The sequence below is a fragment of the Vombatus ursinus genome, unplaced genomic scaffold, assembly GCF_900497805.2.
Source record: "Vombatus ursinus unplaced genomic scaffold, bare-nosed wombat genome assembly UNPS02014818.1, whole genome shotgun sequence".
Lineage (NCBI taxonomy): Eukaryota > Metazoa > Chordata > Mammalia > Diprotodontia > Vombatidae > Vombatus > Vombatus ursinus.
Genome location: NW_020954596.1, coordinates 70,989,288 through 71,009,645, shown reverse-complemented (window position 1 = coordinate 71,009,645; position 20,358 = coordinate 70,989,288). Strand labels below are relative to the sequence as shown.

The 20,358-nt window shown below is 33.9% G+C and overlaps 1 protein-coding gene across 1 annotated transcript in view; it reads left to right on the top strand.

Moving 5' to 3' along the window:
• EPHA5 (EPH receptor A5) overlaps nucleotides 1-20,358 on the top strand; it is a 458,275-nt gene that overhangs the window by 418,896 nt on the left and 19,021 nt on the right. Inside the window, exons 13-15 of the mRNA XM_027836299.1 lie at nucleotides 15,582-15,643; nucleotides 15,752-15,961; nucleotides 19,368-19,517. Coding sequence (XP_027692100.1) covers nucleotides 15,582-15,643; nucleotides 15,752-15,961; nucleotides 19,368-19,517 — 422 coding nt within the window. The remainder of the gene's footprint in view (nucleotides 1-15,581; nucleotides 15,644-15,751; nucleotides 15,962-19,367; nucleotides 19,518-20,358) is intronic.

Genomic DNA, 20,358 nt, shown 5'->3' with positions numbered 1-20,358 from the left:
ATAGCATTTTCCATCATGAGACTTTTGGAGATATCTTAGATCCTTATATTGCTGAGAAGGGCTAAGTCTGTCAAAGTTCGTCATCGCACAATGTGACTGTTACTGTGTACAATGTTCTCCTGGTTCTGCTCATTCCACTCAGCATCAGTTGATACAAGTCTTTCCAGGTTTTTCTGAAGTCCACTTTCTCATCATTTTTTTTCTTTTCTTTCCTTTTCTTTTTTTTTTTTGCTTATCGTGTCTTATACACAATAGTATTCCATTACATTCATATACCACAATTTGTCCAACCATTCCCCAACTGATGGACCTCCCCTTGATTTCCAAATCTTTGCCACCACAGAAAGAGCTGCTATAAATATTTTTGTACATGTGGGTCCTTTTCCCATTTTTATGATCTCTTCGGGATATAGCCCTAGAAGTTCTGTTGCTGGTTCAAAGGGTTATGCACATTTTTATAGCCCTTTGGGCATAGTTCCAAATTGCTCTCCAGAATGGTTGGATCATTTCACAACTCCACCAATAATGCATTAGTCCAATTTTCTCACATCTTCTCCAATATTCGTCATTTTCATGTTTTGTCATGTTAGCCAATCTGATGGGTGTGATGTGGTACCTCAGAGTTGTTTTAATTTGCATTTCTCCAATCAATAGTGATTTACAGCATTTTTTCATATGACTATAGATAGATTTAATTTCTTCATCTGAAAACTGCCTATCCATACAAAGGCCTTCATTTTACAGAGCAATAATCTAAATTCCAGGGGAAGTGACTTGCCTGGGACTATACACATAGTAGCCAAACTGCAATTTAAACTGAAGTTCTTTATCTCAAAATCCAAGTCTCTTTGCGCTATTTGGAAAATATCTCCTTTTAACTTAAAAAAAAACAATTTCTGAGAAGAGGTTTCATGAGGCTGCCAAAGGGGTCCATGGCATAAGCTAGATTAAGAACCCCTGATCCAAAGATACATTCAATGTTATGGATTTGGAACACGGTCATTGATGTGTCCTTTTCACTTTTCTGAGATCTCCTACTACACTAACCATATTTAATGAGACAACTTGAAATACAGGACTCAGTCATTAAATTTGTGCTCCTCTATTGCTTAAATTGGAACACAGACTTCTTTGATGTCTCCTCAGATGACCTAGAAGAGGATTCTGCACACCATGTATGCTCAGCAAATGTTATTCAGTTCAATTCAGCAAATATTTATTGAACATTTACTGGGTGCATGCAAGTTAACTCAAGTGGTTATAGTGTAATATTAATGAGGCCAAAGCTAAGAGTGTGACCCTTGCCCTTACCCCACTTTCACCACCAGATCAGCTAGTTAGACAGAGACAATTCTGGAATAAAAAGAGGGGAACAAGAGAACTATTATTTATTTATTAACTCCCTACTATGTGCTAGGGCATGTGGCCTCAAAGCCCCATGTGGCTTTCTAGGTCCTTGGGTGCAACCTTTTGACTGAGTCCAAGTTTTATAGAACAAATCCTTTTATAAAGGTGATTTATTCTGTGATGTTTGTATTTAGTCAAAGGGCCACACTTGAGGACCTAGATGGCCACATATGGCCTTGAGGCTGCAGGTTCCCCACCCCTGTGCTTGGCATTATGCTAAGCATTTTGTAATTATCACATTTTACCCTCATAAAATAGCTTTTTATTAAGTAAATTCTTAATAAACATTTTATTCATTCATTTCTTACTTTATGTATAGTAATATTACAATACATTTATGTATCTATATAATGTCATACTATAATCATTGGTATTGATATTATTCTTAAAGTGTCAGTTCCACAAAGATGGGCACCATATTTTATCTAAACTATTTATCTAGGACTCATATCACCTACCTTATGCCTCTTGGTAAAGAGGTTATAGACTAGAGTTGTGGAATTCTCATACATTTTCAGAAATGACCAAGGTATTGATTCATTTTGCTTGACTTTACTCACCTGTTACAAAGAAGGGTACTACATTGAGTGGGGGAGTCATTGGTGAGTTATTTTCTTCTGTTTTATAGCTTAGGAAAATGAGACAGCAGAGGTTAAGCCACTTACCTAGAGTCTTAGAAGTAGATGTTTGAAACCAAGTTTGAACTCAAGTCTTCCTGATTTTGGGGTCAACAATCTATCCACTCCACTCATTATCTCAGTTAAAAGGTACCTCTGATTTATTTACATGGGATGCATGCAGTTAGTAACAGATGTTACAAAAAGAAAGACAAGTAGCTAACTCCAAACCAACGACCACAATTGGAAATTATGCCTACAATACTATTGTACTGATGCTGGCTCAGTAATTCTATCTCTGATCCCAAAGAACAACATAATTAATGTTGACTAACACTATCATAATAATATAATTTTGTTTTCTTAGAGAGGATTTTCTCCTAAAGAGTAATTAGGGAAGAGAAATATTGGAAGGATATAACAAGGTAATGAAATAGTACTTGATTAAAAGTAAGTTTTTCCAACATGTCTTTTGTCCAGCATGACCTTTTACTTCTTCAAGACTAATGTAACTCATTTGTCACTGCTTGTAGGAGATTCTTGCAAGGCAGTATACCTTGAGATCACTCAAGGGCAAACTACTTCCTTAGGAAATAAAGCCTACTTATAAGGGATGCAGGAAATGCTAAAAAAAAAAAAGCTATCTGTAATAGAAAGGAAAGAAGAATTAGAAAAAAATCTTAGGAATTCAAGTGATATAAAACCGATAAAAAATTGGATATTCCATTCAGTGACTAATCATTGTTCCCTATGGCTATAAGGTCCACTCTTCTCTTGATGAATTTGTTTCTATGCTATGAAAACCAGCTCAAATTCTCAAGCCTTCATGTAGTCTTCACTGAACTCCCAGGTGGCAAAATTAGACCCTTTATGTCCTTTGTAACATTGTGGTTTTATACATATCAAATGTCACATAATTCTATATTGCAGTTTCCTATTTATGTAACATATCAAGCCCCCCAGCAACCCCTACAAATTGTAAGCTCCATGAGGTCAGGTTCTGGGATTTAATTAAATGTTCTATCTTCCCCAGGACTTAAAAAAGTAGGACTTTAATAAATGTCTTGTGAAGTAACTGAAACAAGACACCTGCATTCTTTATATCCATAAATGTAACCATATTTGAAATATGTAAATTATGATCCAGAGTATAAAATGTAAATGTTACAGAGGATGATGATGAATCATTCTTAAAATGTTTACACTTAATTTTTTTTAATCAAATACCTTTTTCTAAGGATGATCCCTCAATGACAACATTAATAGGAAAACTGAAACAATAGCCTTTAAGGTGACTCTTTATCTTTATTTCTTGTTCTGTGTGAATTGAAATCATATTTTCCTTCACAAAGGTAAGCTATTAATGCTCAACTTAGGAAGTCTGCAACTTGTTTTTAATTTACCATGTTGAAACTCACTTTATTTGTGTCCTTAATTTCATGCTTTCTGATCTGATGCTAATTTATTCAGCAATTATTCTCAACCTGCAGCACACAGATAATGAGGCATAAGTGCAACTAAATCTTGTGATTTCTCTGATTGAAGCTGGGGTGGGGAGGCTTTAGTAGCATTCCCACAGATAGGGCCATAACGATACTCCATCTTTTTTAACTGTACCATTGCTTTAAGTGCTAGAAATAAGGGACCTCACTCAGAAATCCTTTTGTGATCTGTTGCTAAACGTGGCACATCCTAAAGACAGATACTGTCTGCCGGGGTTTGCTGATAGATGACTAAAAACCCACAGCTCCTGACTCAAATAGCTCATTTTCAATGCAAGGCACTTTCATGAAATGTTCAACAGTGCCAACTTCCACTATTCAATGAGATTCAGAAAATAGCAAAAAAGAAAAAAAAATACATGAGTCAGCCCTCTATCCCATCAAAACATCATTGCATTTCTGAGTTTCTTATGAGCTGCTCTACTTTGTGTTACCTATTGTGGAAATTAGCCAAGGGGCTGCTCTTCATAGATGTTTTTATGTTAATAAATTCAGAGCCGATACTTCCAAATCATAGAACTGCCAAATGTTGAGTTCTCTCTTCAACACCTGAGGTGATGTAAAATTTTTCGTAATCAGAACAAAGACCAAAAGGGGAAGCAAAAGCCTTGGGCCACATTTACCTGATCTCAAATTAGGTCAGGCGTAGAGCTGTGCTAAATTTACACTGAATAGGAGACTAGAAATACTTTGCAAAACACTATTTACAGCATAATTGAGGAATAACTCCTTCCATTCCCAGGGGGATGGCACATTCAGGTGCAAGAGACTGTTTAAAAAAATTTCACCTAATCGTGACTTATAAATTTATGACTTTATTTATGCTTGTCAATATACAATTTTTATTGACATTCCAGAATATTTTTAGATTACTTTTATTTATCTACCAATGTTATTAAAATAATTATTAATATATATATACTTTTTAATTTTTAAAGAAAAAATTAACCACATTTTTTCTAAGAAAATTCAATATTATATGGGAATTATTGCTTATATGATTGTAATGCCTTACACATAATAGATCATAGGATCATAAATCTAAAGTTAAAAGTATTTTAGAGACCATAGAGTCCAATTTCTCATATTTCAACTGACAAAAACTGAAATCTAGGGAGGTAAAATGACTTGGCCAGAGATGCAGTTATTAAGTGTCTGACACAGTATTTGAACCCCTATTTTCCTCATTTAAATGACAACATGCACTACACTCTGCTAGGTTGTCTTTTTATATATACAATAAAAGTTTATGAAATGGTTTGGAATGGAATGGAACTGAATACTGTAAATATATCTCAGAACAAAGTCCTCAGGAAAAACCTATTAGCAAATTCATGAATCATGTAAATACTGCAAATAAGTAATCAACTGATTATTTGTTACATTCCAGTTTTACCGTGACTGATTATAAGTCATTAGGGAGTATCGATAAATGAAACTGTATTGGAATTTTACAAGGATGTTTGAAAACAAAGGAAATGGTTATTCAGTAGAATGAATACTGGATTTGCAGTTGAAAGATGGACCCCACCCTCTCAGCTAAGGCCTTGCTTCATATTTCACTGAAAAAAAAAATGAGGTCATTCTCTAAGAGGTTTCTATTTTCCTTTTATATACATCTACTATCATTCAGAAATATTCCCCTGATCTCTTCCTCCCATTTCTCACATGAAGAAGTGGTCCTTTATTGTTTTTTTTGCAAAGTAAAGTATTCTGCCTGTATCCTTTTACCCATCTCTTCCAGAAGTTTCCTCATTTGGTTATCCTCACTATTAATCTTCAATCTCATCTCTCATCTCCTCTCATCTATCTACTACCTATTGATTAACATGTTAATGTCTCCCCCAATCTTAAAAAAAAGGAAAAGAAAAAAAAATCTCACTTAATCCAACTATCCCTGATAGCTACTCTCATGTGTGTATATATATGTACACACACACACGCATATAAACATATATATACATACATATATATGTGTACATAAATATATATGTGTATATATGTGTATATGTGTGTGTGTGTGTGTGTGTGTATATATATATATATATATATATATGTACAACTCCTCCTCTTCCAGTCTAACTGTTTGCAGTCTAACTTCTAATCTCATCATTCAATGGAAACTACTGATCTACTCTTTACAATGTGAAAAATGATCTTTTAATTGCCAGATATAATGGCCTTTTCTGGATCCTTATCTTAATTTGTCTGCAGCTTTTGCTGCCAATCAGCCTTTTTTGGATACTTTCTCCTCTTTAGGTTTTCTTGACACCTACAATGGGAAATACTCTTTCCCAATCTCCTTTGATGGATATTACTCCTGGACATTTCCATTATCTATAAGGGATCTTAACTAAGGGTCTGACTTAGAGCCACTTCCTTTTCCCCTCTATAACATTTTATTTGCTGATTTTATTAGTTCCCATGAGTCATATCATTTCTATGCAGATGATTCCCCTATCAGTATATCCAGTCCTAATTTCTCTTGAGCTCTCATTCCACATCACCAACTGCCTTTGGATATTTAAAACTGAATGTTCTTTAGGCAAATCAAGTTCAAAGTGTCCAAAAATAGAATTCATTAGCTTCTCCCCCAAATAAGAAGAAAAAAATAATCCTCTTTTTGACTTTCTTGATATTGTCACAATAAGACCATTCTTCCAATCACCCAAGCACCCAGCCTAGTTATCATTCTTGTCTCCTCACTCAAAATCACCTCACAATATCAATTCTCTCTCAAGTCTTCTTGTTTCTACCTGTACAACATTGCTAAAATGTGGCCTTATCTCCAGTCAGCTACTGATATATCCATTGCTTTACATCCAGATGATTGAAATAACCTCTTTCTTGATCACACTTCATGTCTCTATTCATTCCAATCCACCCTGTACTCAGCTACCAAAGTGAGTGTAGTAAAGCACTGATCTGATCTATCTGATGCCCTTATTTGATGTACTCCAGTGGCTCCTATTTCACCTAGGATCCAATATAAATAGAAATATTTGGTATTTAAAGGCATTTACAACATGACACTTTCTTCCCTCTTAAGGGCTCTTACACTTAACCACATTGACCTGTTTGTCATATTTGACACTAAGTCATTATTCCATGACCTTTCATTGTTGGTCCCCTGTGCCTTAAATTCTTTTCCTTCTCATCTCTACCTACTGGTTTTCCTGGATTCCCTCATTACTGTGTTCAAATTCCACATTCTACAATCTCTGGACTTATTAGTCTCCCTTCTGCTACGGGATTCCCTCTGAGATTGCCTTTTATTTAATCTGTATGTATCTTGCATGTATACAGTTATTTGGATGCTGCCTCCACTTTTAAAGTACCAGCTCTTTGATAGTAGGAATTCTGATCTTGTCTATGGTTCTGGGTACATATTCAGTCATTAAACATCCTGTTAAGCATTTACTTTACAGATGTTGGGTGACTACTTCCTGTTACTTCTCAAACCATCTCTCAACCTCAACTTCATCTTCTAAAAAATGGGGATAAAAATACTTGCACTATTTACTATGTAGAGTGAGACTACACTACCTTGCTTTAGAAATGTGCATGACTGTGTTGACAGAAAGGTGATAAATATTTCAACCCCAGAAACAAAGGCAGGATGTGAGGTAGAGTGAAAAGGGCAGGATTGAGAGTCAGGGACTTTGGGACTAATCCATATTCTACTGCTTCCTCCCTATGTAAACTTGTGTGAGTCACTTAACATAAGCCTCAATTTCCTCATCTATAGAGTGCATTACATTCCATAATCTCTATGGTTCTTTCCTAATTTAAATGTGTGATTCTTTGATCCTATGAATTTCCCCAAATCATTCTGTGGAGTAGAAGGGAGTAGAGATTTTCATCCCCAAAGGAAGCAAACACCTTCCTGATCATGAATGTATAGATCTTTAAAGTATTGAGATCTTACACCCTCCATGAATCTCTCCATCACTTTTTGAGTAAGCTATAATTTTGATTCTCTAGGGATACTGGTTTACCAAGATTCATAAGTAAACAGCATAACTATTAAGTATGGATGTTGGGGAATACAATGTCTTCTGTGGGAAAAGCTCATATTTATCACAATTCCCAAACATAATCTGTCCTATTTGCATCCCCTTTTTCTTTCTGGGCCCCAATGATTATCTACCTGTAATGACCAGAAGGGATATAGATACTGATGGACTAATCAAATTATCTATTTTAATCAGGGAAAAGAAATTTCTTCATCCTCCAGAGGGGCAACCTGGCATAGTGTTAAACATGATGTAACTCAGATACATACTATCTCTGTTACTCTGGGCAAGTAACTTAGCATCTTTTAGTTCTAGTTTTCTCATCTGTAAAATAGGAATTAGCAAATAGGCCAGGGCTGATCAGGTTGCATTGGTACCTCAGGTTTGATATTTTAAAAAATGAGACAGTTGACCATCTAGTAATTAACACAACATCAGTCAATCCTGAGGGTCCAGCTGGACTGTCCTTTTGACTTTTTGTACTCAGTCATGTAGGAAGCCATGTTAATAGCTCACAATTTTGTCCACTGATTCCACCAAACGTTAAGGACAGTTTAATTCCTTTTTAAGTAATCAAATAAGATCAACCAGGTAGATCACTTTGGAAACTTACACTATACAAATAAGAAATTTTATTACTATATCTTTTAAATGGCTATGAATTTCAGAGTAGACCCTGTAGTATCTTTGGACTATATACCATCAGGTCAATTTATACACAAAAAGAAAGATCTAAACATTTTCTCCATCTGTAAGGAATTCTATTCTTTGAAATTTGTGTAGGATATCTTTCAAAAAATTTGAATTTCTTTGGCTGTTTTTCTCCTTATTTTTTGCCTTTTTATATGTGGATTTTTTTTAAATCATTGAAATTTCAATAAAATGTGAACTCTTTGAGGGTAGGCATTGCTTTTTTTTTGTCTTTTATTCTGAGTGCTTATAGCAGTGCCAGGCACATAGTAGCTGCTTCATAAAGTCTTATTGAATTAAAACATATATTTGAAATGAACCATCATATACTATTAAAGTCATTTTCTGAAATTTCCTCTTTATTTGAAACATATACATTTAAAGCATTATAAATCTGTCTTTCTAGCTTGCTTATATTAGAGAGTGTATAAATGAGAATTATACAAAATAAGAATAGAAAGGTGAGAAATGTTGTGAAAGGTTTTAAATGACAGTGTCAAGGTTTTACATTTTATCATAGAGCAAGTAGAGAGCTATTGAATAGTTTAATAGAATAGGGGGTGTGTCCTAGGAATAAAATCCAGGTTTTTGGAATATAAATTTGACTCTCATATGGAAGATGAATGGGAGAAATGTGTTGTTATCATTTTTTTTTCATTTTTCAGCCAACTCTGACTCTTTGTGACCTCATTTGGAGTTTTATTGGCAAAGATATTGGAGTGGTTTGTCATTTCCTTCTCCAGCTCATTTTTGTAAATGAGGAACTGAGGTGAACAGGGTTGAGTGGCTTGACCAGGGTCACCTAGCTAGTAAGTGTCTGAAGTCAAATTTATACTAATGAAGATGCCTTCCTAATTCTAAGCCCAGATCTATATCCACTGTACCACCTAGCTTCCCAGAAGGGAGAAGGGTCATTGACTGGAATTAGGGACAACATTTAGGAGTTGTTTTAGTAGTCCAGTTGAGAGGTGATTAGGGACTATGATAGGAGAATGATATGAAGGCAGAATGGACATGAGTTAGCAGCTGATTTAATAAGAGTGGTAAGGAAAAAGAGTCAAGAATGACTGCATGATTGTTAACCTAAGTTACAGTAAGGATAGAGGTCACCTAAGTAAGAAATAAGAGTATTTAGATAATAAAATAAGTTCTCTTTTGGGCACACTGAATTTCCATTACCTGAGACATAAAGATGTAAATGTCCAACAAATGTTAATATGGGACTGGAGGTGAGGACATATTAGGAATCTTGTACATTGAGATGATAATAAATGTCAATGGAGTTGAAAGACATTAGCAAAAGGAAGAATATAGAAAAAAAAGAGAGATAAGAGTGCAGCACAGAGCTTTGGGAAATATCCATCCTTTGTAAGTAAGAGGAGTATTATGGTGCAGCAAAAGTGACTGCAAAGTATAAGAAATGATGAGCAGAATGCTTTCAGAAAAACCTGGAAAGACTTACATGACCTGATGCAGAGTAAAATCAGCAGAACCAGGAAAACATCAGATATTGTAACAGTAATATCATATGATGATCACCTGTGAATGATGACTATTATTAGCAGTATAATGATCCAAGACAGTTGTAAAGGAGGTAATTCTAAAGGAGATATGATGAAAAATGTTCTCCATCTCCAGAGAAAGAACTGATGGAGTCTGAATGAAGATTGAAGAATACTTTTTTTAAACTTATTTTTGTCTGTGTTTTCTTTAAAATACGACTAATATGGAAATATATTTTGCATGACTACACATGTTTAACAAATCAAATTGCTTGCTTTCTCAATGAGGTGGGTACAAGAGAGGGAGGGAGAGAATTTTGAACTCAATTTTTTAAATTAATGTTAAAAATTGTTTTTACGTATAATTGGGGAAAATGAGATATTAAATAAAAAAGAGACTGAAAAGGAGGTGTCAAACAGATAAGAGGAGGACCAACAGATAATTATCTTGTAAGGCAAGCATGGAGAAAATAATATCCAGTACAATGACAAGAGTAAAAAACTGAAAATAATTCAAATAGAATGAGGATTCAGTAATGTTATTGGATTTAGCCATTTAAAAATTACATAGAATTTGTCTAGAAGTCTTCAAAATTCTCATATCTATATGATTATAGTTATTGACTTTAGATTTATGATTACAAATTTCAAGATGGAAGGGATGTTACAGGCCATTTAATAGCACCTTGCCTCATTTTACAGATGAGAAGTTGAGGCCTAATGAGGTTAAGTAACTAGTTAGTAATGAGATTAGAAACCATGTCCCTAATTTCTGTAATTAATCAGCTATTCCTTTGCATGAAAAAGCCCAAACAGTTTAATATTCTTTCTTTAAAATATACAAATATCTTAATATGAACTAATTTTAAAGTTTATTATAATCATGTTATAACATAGCTTTAACACATCTTATGCATAGGCATTTATTATGCAATTTTAAGATGACTGACATCTCCTCTTATCTATATTTCATATGACGTCATGGAAATTGATTTAAATAAAAAAATTTGCATGTTCTTAGAGGATTTTGTTGAATTTACAAGGACTGGGGAAACCACATTAATTATTGCTATGTCATCCTTGCAAGCTAGCGAGAAATGAGATCTAAAACCTGAGCCAAACAATATATAATTAGCATTAAAATGACTCAAGCATGAAAATTAATCAAATGGGATTTGAAGAGTCTTATTATTCTTGTCAACAAAGGAATATCATACCTGTTTGCAAACTTTTATTTTGATTGCTCATCCCCCCCCAATCTCAAATATGAGAGGCACTTTAGGTTCCTATCACACTTCTCAAATAACATTTTTTTTAAATTTCTGTTGTTACAGTCTTTGCTGTCATACATAATTAATATGTCTCTTAAACACAGATGATGCTGGCTGAAAAATTGCACAGCATGCATCCCAGGTGTCCAACTTCTTAAAAGTAATTATTTCCTCTTTCTGTTTGTATATTATTTAATGTTAATAAGATTTTTTGATGAGTACTTCCTGTTTACAACATAATGTCTTTCTTCTGAGCTCAGTAAAGTTTGGGTTGAAGGTCAAGGTGTTCATGAACTCAAGAAAAAATACTTCATACAGATTTTTTAACTCATTATTGCTGAAGTTCATCAGTCTAATGAATACCTGCAGTCAACTCATTCTACTGATAGACAATTCTAGAAAATAGAAAATGAGTGGGGAGATAGGAAGGAGAAAAATTCAGTAAAGAAACATGAGTATAAGAAAGAAGCATGGAATAGAATTATTTGTTAATCACGTGGAGGGAAAAGCAACAGGTGTCAAAGGACATATAGAAGATATAAATAAGGTTGTATATAGATAAAGTAATTGACTACATATGTTGCTATATATGAAGGTCCCTCAACCTAAGAATAGACGACCAACCTCCACCCCTTCACCTGGCTCCAGTGAACATGATCTTGATACTGGAAATTTAACTATTATAAATTCATTATTTAAGTTGATTTTTTCCTTATTTAAAATGTAAATACCCATTAAAACACATTAGAAATCATTCTTTAGAAGAGTCTACAGTTTGGGTAGGTTGTTTGTTTTTCTTTAAACCTCAAGTTCTTTCCCTATACAAGTTTTGTTAGTCAAGGAAATATTCCAGAGCACTGTGTATGTCCCTGAGAATCAGAGACACATTGGAGAGTAGAGGGGAGATATCCTGACTGTTTTTGAGATAATGAACCTGTTTTTGTTTGAAGTAAATTAAAATATGTACTTTGTCTGAAGTCTTCTTACCTTGTATACTTCTATGAGATTGAAGAACACTTAATACTTTCTGTAGAGATGTGGCTCAGAGTCAAATTCTTTTGTCCCCAGGAGCAACACTAGGTGTGAACTTGAGTCAGAGACATACTTAGTGAGACAAACCTAAGATTAAGTTGAAAAGGCTGTTTCCTTTCTTGATATATTTGCTAAATTAGTGGATTAGAGTAATAGTGTAGATAAAGTTAATCTAGTGAAGTATGTGATAAAAGCTGATCTTTTGGGAACATGTGGGAAAATATGGACTAGACTCAGGGGTGGGGAACCTGGGGCCTCAAAGCCACATGTGGTGCTCTAGGTCCTCAAGTGTGGCCCTTTGACTAAATCCAAGACTTGAGGCCACAGGTTCTCCAGCCCTGGGTCAGATTAAAACACAATTAAATAGATTTGACACTGGTTGAATGACTTGGCCCTAATAGTAGTCATTAATGTTTTGTGTCATTTTGGAAAGAAGTCACCAGTGGAGTGCCCCAGAGATCTATACTTGGTCCTGTAGTTTTTATATTTTTTTGTCACTTACTCAAATAGCAGTGTCAGTGGCATGTTTATCAAATTCATAGATCATGAAATGCTGGAAAGAATAACTGACATCATAGATGACCATCAGGATTCAAAAACATCTGTACAATCTAGAACATTAGGCCAAATGAAATAATCTGAAATTTAGTAGGGTTAAATGTTAAGTCATATTTTCCATTTTAGAAAATCAGCTTCAAGGTTGATATTAGCAAGGCAAGGATGGTTAGGTAACAGTTCAAAAAAGATCAGGGAATACTTTTAGCAGACAGAAAGGTCAAAATAAATGAACAATATGATGTGACACATGGGAAAGCCAATGAAATAGTAAAACATATTAAAAGAAGTGCAAAGTCCAGGACTCATGGGTTCTGTCTTCATCAGACCAGGTGAGCCATGTTGTATTCAGTTCAGGCAACACATTTTAGGAAGAACATTAACAACCTGGATAACATCCAAATGAGCACAACAGGAGTCATGGATATTTTGTTTATGAAAGTGAATGCTTGGTAGGAAAAGGAGATGTGAGATAACTGAAAGTCTTTGTAGGCTTCAAATAAAAAAAAGGATATAGTTTTTGTTTTTGTTTTTGTTTTTTTTTTCCTACATGCCCTGGCAAGGTAAAATTAGGATCAATTAGGTGTAATTTGCAACAAGTTAAATTGAGGCTTGATATTATGAAAACTTCATGATAATTAGAGAGATAATTGAAGTGAAATGAACTGCCTTTGTAAGTGTTGGGTTCTCCCACATTGGGGATCTTCAAACAAAGGCTGGATGGCCATTTGAGTGGCACATTGTAGAGGGGATTCTACCTGTATAAACTGAACTAAAAGCCACTGAAGTCCTTTCCATCTCTGGATACTTTCTAGCCTAAGAGCTAAATGACAGTCAATTTCTATGGACCTCACAATTGGGAGAGAGAGAGAGACAGAGACATACACAGACAGAGAGACAGAGGCAGAGAGAGATACACAAAGAGTCAGAGAGACACACAGAGAAAGACAGAGACATCCAAGACTTTGAAAACTGAGTAGACAGGGCAAGCCTATATTAAACACCAAAAGGATGTGGTGGGAAGGAGAATCAAATGAATAAGGTTAGCGGACAGGGGATGAACAAAGACATCCACACTGTGGTTCTTTGAAGCAAAGAGGGAAGTGCTAAAATTTGGAAGTGAAAATGGACCAAAAAGAGGATTTTTGTAACTTCTTAGTTTTCCTTGGCTATGTGCAAAGTATTTTGTGATGAAATTTTAATATGAAACATCCTTTGTATATTTTTATATTTCACTGCTAATGAAATGAACATATATCACATTTCAAGTATCATTAAAAGAACATACATTTCCCAATTTATCATAAGAGAAGTTATCTATATGAAAAACTATCTTGTCAGACTATGGAGCTTAATAAAATTCTTAAAATATTTTTTGCATGTAAATGCTTAAATGGATATGTAACTTTTATTTATATCTAAGTATTGTAATACTCATCTCAGTAATTTTTTTCAAATTTTGGGCAGTGGTGGTCTACATAAACAAGCCATGTCAGGTCTGAATTCATTAAATAGCAAGAAAGCATTTATATTTTCCTGTAAATAACAAGAAGCAACCTATGATGCATTCGTGATTAGCTTGTGATGGTACATGCGTATTTGCATGGATCAAATATAATTCTCTCTTACATATTGAGATTTTAATTGATCTAAGAGAATAATCACTTCCAGTCTCAGCATGCCCTTAGTATTTACTGTTATTATATAAAAAGCATATATAGCATGTGTGTAAATGTACATATATATATACATATATATTTTTATTCACTGTCTTTCCCTAAAAGTGAGAGACTTAAGTTAACCTATGTCATTTACTGCTGTATAAGACAAAGTATTTGTCCTAGAGGTAGAAGCAATGCTTATTTTCAAATACTATACTGTTGATAGCAAGAGACAAGACTAAACAACATGTTAAAGACTATCCTTGTCAGTCTATGGTTTATCTGAGTAATATAATTATTTGTTCACTCATTTTGCATCCATTTCTTTAGCATTTCCTATGTTCAAGGCACCTTGGACAAGAACAAGTACAAGCTGCTGCAGAGGAGATAAACATATAAAACAAAATTCTGAGTGTCCAAGAATTTATATTCTAATAGGTGGCCTAAGATAAGTCTTTAGAGAAATGTGATAGATAGTATTTTCTAATTATTACACAAGTGATGCAGATAACAATATGAGGGTAAAAGGCAAAAGAACCTCCCCTATCAGAACAAATTGTAATAGTGTTTTCAAGAAAACATTAAATGTTTTAAAAGGATTTAAGGGAAAGGAGACATCAGCTTCACTTGGAAAAGATAAGTGAATGCTTAATGCAAAAGGTGGGATTTGAATTGAATTTTCAGGTGTTACTAAGAAGATGGTGGGTAGAGGTGGGGTAGGCATATTTTAAGTAAAAGGAATGTCATTAATAATTATATGGAGGTAGATGGCATAAAGGAAAATGAAAACTTCAGTTTGAAGTATTCCTTATAGGAAAGCAGTGAAAGTGGGCATGTATTTAGGGAGCTATGGATTTGTTATGTATACATGTGCAGTTTAGGGGTCACTCTATTAACTCATTGCAAAACTAAATATGAGTACTATCAAACTGTCCTAAATAGCATGTATCATTTTGAATTGTCTTAAGACTCATTTCTACATAATGTGATGTTTCTGATAATGGCAGTATAATAATTTAAAATACTCATTTACCAAGATTATATTCCTACCACCTTGATCTCTCCACATACACTCAGTTCCCATAGTACTCAACATATTATTAGTAAATAATAATTGTTGATTGGTTGGCATTATATTAAAATGTGAACTTTACTAAAATATCAAAAAATCATATATAAATTAGTACTTCTAAAATGGTTTAAAGCACTCCTTAGTATGACTAGGTTAAAATGCAAAAAGGCATATTTTTTTCCTAATCTATATATGTACAAAAACATGTTCAATATTTTTATGAAATTAGAACTATGTGACTTTGTTTTCTTTTTAGGTAAGCCAGTAATGATAGTGACAGAATATATGGAGAATGGCTCTTTAGATACATTTTTAAAGGTAAGATTTGCAATAGTTTTTATTCATCACAGCCATGACACCCCCAACACTGATGATTTGTTCATTATATTTCCATGTAAGACTAACATTTCTTCATTATCTTTCCAGAAAAATGATGGGCAATTTACTGTAATTCAGCTAGTAGGAATGCTGAGGGGCATTGCCTCTGGAATGAAGTACCTTTCTGACATGGGCTATGTGCATAGGGATCTTGCAGCCAGAAACATCTTAATCAACAGTAACCTGGTATGCAAAGTGTCTGATTTTGGACTTTCCAGAGTACTAGAAGATGACCCTGAAGCAGCATATACTACACGGGTAGGTTCTAATGGTATCAATAATACGAGAAATCAGTCCCAGGCCATCATACTAAAGGAAACTAAGAATATTTTGTTTCAAAGATTTTTATGTTCCTTAGAGCATAGAAGTAACTTGAACCAAACATCTATACTTTTGCCTCATAATAATAAATGAACTGATGCCAGCAGATTATTTTTAATTACTTGGAGGAATGTCCTATGATAAGTTTATAATTAATCTCACTGAAAAAGTAGTTTCTTTATATAGTTGTTTTTCCAAAAACCTCCAGTCATGAATCTATATTCACACTAGCATATTTACCATGAATCATCCCCTGTTGCTTTTCCCAGAAAAGAAGCTAGCTAGCACAATTTGATCTGGGTCATAAACTTCCCTTACTACAGAAAAATGCCTATGCTTCTCTCTTACATAATGTGTATATATATATACATACATGTGTGTGTGTGTGTGTGTGTGTGTGTGTATGTGTGTGTGTGTGTATTTAAAGTTCATCCTCCAGGTGCTCTTTTAAAGTCACCTGTCAGTAGCATTCAATTCCCTATGACCAAATTAAAGTATTTCTTTTAATTTATCAACTATGTAAACCAAATCCCATGACAGAGTAGGTGGACATATTTGGGGAGACTATCTATTTAAGGGTTGTTATAAGTCAACCCATCTTTATTGAGAAGGAAATGATAGTTGTCTACCACCCTTTTTGTTGTTTTTTTTACCTTTAAATTCCCTCTAAATATTTTAAATAGATCATTTCATTCATCTTAATGTTTTTTTCATTATATCACTCATGTGTAATAATTTCTAACTATGAAAGCTGAGTCAATTTTAATATGAATCCACACTCTTCTCATTTATCTCAATTACCAGAGTATTTTAGGCAAAGGAATTTTTGACCCATATTATCTAGCTATTTTATTTAATTCTTCACTTTACCTTATGGTGGTAGACAGAGCCACAAAAAGAATAAGTATGGATTTTTCTTAGCAGTTCTATTAGACTAAGATTTGAGCTAAGAGGAAGACTACATTTCTGTTCTGAATCAAGGTCACAGATTGCTCAGAGTAGAGATTACAGGATTTCCAGTAGGACATATTCCAAGTAGTAACCCAGTATGTCATTCCCCTCTACCACATCCCATATTACTATCTCAATTTCCTATTGAATATAGATATGCTATGGACCTTTATTTGTTAAAAAAAATATAACCACTATTTTTATTAACAGTCATTAAGTTTTCCAGGTGTTATTGGTGTAAACATACTCAATTTCACCAAGTCATTTATTCTGTGCTCAATTCACAGTAGACAGAAATCTTAGCAGATCTGGCATGGCTTTCTGAATGTTTAGACCAAAAGATTTCAATTAGTAATTAAATTTATTTTATATTTCTCATAGTTCTGAATTATTTATTTATTCTTTAAAGAGATAATGCATTAAAGCACTTTGGAAAAACTAGAAACACTATTTAAACATGAGCTATTAAGATGATCTCAGATTCTTAATTTGAATGAATGGCCAATGGAAATCCTATGATACCTATAGAATTATCAAATATCAATTCAGTTTAATTAAGCATATATTTACTAAGCATCCAATTTGCAGAGCCCTGTGATATAGCCACTGAGGAAACTAAAAAGATAGATCTGTGTCTTTATTAGACAATAGTCTCAAAGGGAATATGATACACAAATCACATATAAATAAATATAAATGATTGGCAATATGGTGAAGCAGATAAAAGTCACAGAATCTAAAAGACTTTCCTATACTAGACATGCCATTATGAGCAAGTCTCTTAAAGTCTCTCAGTGCCCTAGGCAATGCTTCAAGAGTATAAATTGCAAATGAGTTGCCAATCTCTACTAGTAGGGAAAGTTTACACAAAAGGAATCTATCCAGTTCTTTCCCCATACCTCCCACTCTCTCTGTGTATGCCTCTGTGTGTGTGTGTGTGTGTGTGTGTGTGTGTCTGTGTGGGTGTGTGTAAATCTTAGTTCATAAGGCATAAGTTTTTAAAAATCTTTATCATGAAGTGAGAGTCAGTATAAATATGTAACTATCAATATATCATCCTTTAGAAATTATATAAAAACAATTATTTTTGTAAAATAATTCTTTTATAAAATTTGTAAAAAAAAATCCTTTGTAAAAGTTCAGTTGGGATAGGGTTTTATGGTATCAGTAGCTGCTAAGAAGAAGGAGGAGACAGTGGAAGTCTCTCAGACAACAGCCTTCATGGCTTTATCAGAGCATGGCTCTGACAGCTTTGACTAAGTAAAGGGCTATGTTCCTGATCTTCATAGAGCCTGCTCATCTGGAAATGAGTGGGATGCCACTCAATACTTTCTTCATATGTGTTATGGTTCCATAGTCATGGTCTATACATCACTTTTTAGCACATAATCTTAAATATTTTTTTTTCTTCCCTCAAATGGAAATTCTACCAGTTTATATCAGGGATTTCTGAGATAGAGTGCCTTTACTCTTTGATACGAGTGTGGTTGGTCTTTTTCCTAAGCAAATATTTGAAATTCACATGACTTTCTTTACCTCAAAAATAAAAACAACATAGCTTACAGAAGGTAGCATTTGCTTTCCTAGGTTTGCCAAAAAAAAAAAAAGAAAGAAAAAGAACTAGGAAAAAATACTTTCGGCTTGAACTAGTCAAGATTATGAAAATGATTTCCTCTTTCAACTGAGGGATTTGTTTTTAAAAATCATCCACTGCAATTATCATGCAGAATAATTTTTAAAAATGGAATACTTGGTGAGATTTGTCTCATGCTTTCATTTCCATTTATTTCCTTTGACCTGGTGATATCAAATGTGCTTCCCACACGAAAATGTGCCAGAAATATAAAACCAGAAGAAATAAACCAAGTGTGTGCACATATGCATGAACTTCCCACACATCCACCATTCCCACAGTGATGTGATCCTTAAAGGCATGTGAGGGAGCACTCACACCTCTGGATTTTTTTTTTTTATTTTCAATCCTTGTAAAATGAAGGTAGGAAGGGAAGAGAAAGGACTATAAAACATTTATGTTCTCTTTATTTTTGTCTGAAAGTTATGAAAATATTCTTTACTGACCTGCTTGACTACCTGCCTTCCCTTATTCATGGTCACCATTCAAAGCAACATAATTGAAATGTGGATCCTATACGTGCTCTGGTATTCAAACAGAATTTAAAACTACAATCCTTTCTGGATAGGCAAGTAGTCAGTCTACAAGTGCTCATAGGCTAAGGTATTCAGGAAGAAACTAAGTGCTGTCAAACAGATTTATTTTACAATTCTACATCTCTTTCCAAAGATTTTCAGGTGAGGAAACTGTATCCCTAGATGCCTCTAAGAGATGTGGATTGTTATTTTATTTATTTATTTAAGTACTTAATTTTCCTAGGGAGGAAAAATCCCGATCAGATGGACTGCACCTGAAGCCATTGCTTTCCGCAAGTTCACTTCTGCCAGTGATGTTTGGAGTTATGGAATTGTGATGTGGGAAGTGGTTTCCTATGGAGAGAGACCATACTGGGAAATGACCAATCAGGATGTGAGTACCAAACCAAGTACTTGCTTATCAAAAATATGGATCTTTTGGTGCATTTTACCTTTTAAAAAGTTAAAAAATAAGAATTCATTTGCTTTCTCCCCAATCTTTCTTCCTGTGATAAAATTATTTCAGTTATTTTCCATTAATTATTACTCTATTTATATGAAAAAAGCATATTTTAGATACATAAAATTTATTTTCATCAGATGATTCAATTGTATGGCAGTCAAGTTTATCTCTACTTCAGCCAATAATTATAGTATCATATACATAAAGATGGAAAAGATCTCTAAAACCAAGTAATCTAATCCCCTCATTTGACAAATAAGAAAACTTGACATCAAAGTGACTTGCCTTAAATGTCATAGTTTATAAGAGCTAGGATTTGAGCCCAGGACTTTGATTGGAATACTTGTCTCTGATGCTAAACTTAGGCAAAAACTATAGCTATTGTTCAAGCATTTTTAAGGAAATACCGCAATCTAATTGACACAAAACACATAGGTTTGACCTACTTTCTCCTCTAGGATTTGTGTAGTCCTTATTTTGATTGAGAGCCCCACTTTGTTACTGGCCATATGACCTTCTTGGAGTCCTTTTCTGAGCCTCAGTTTTCTAATCTGTAAAATTGTGTTAATAATATTTAAATCATTAACATCAAAGAAATGTTGTGAAGAAAGCATTTTGTTAATTTTAAATCACTATCTAAATGTGAGTTATTGACATGAATGGCAAGATGACAGAAAATATCGCATGAAGTGATAATAATCTGCTAAAATAATAAAGCTATACAAATAGCCATGATAGTGCAGAAGTGACCCTGGTTCTGCTCACTTCACTC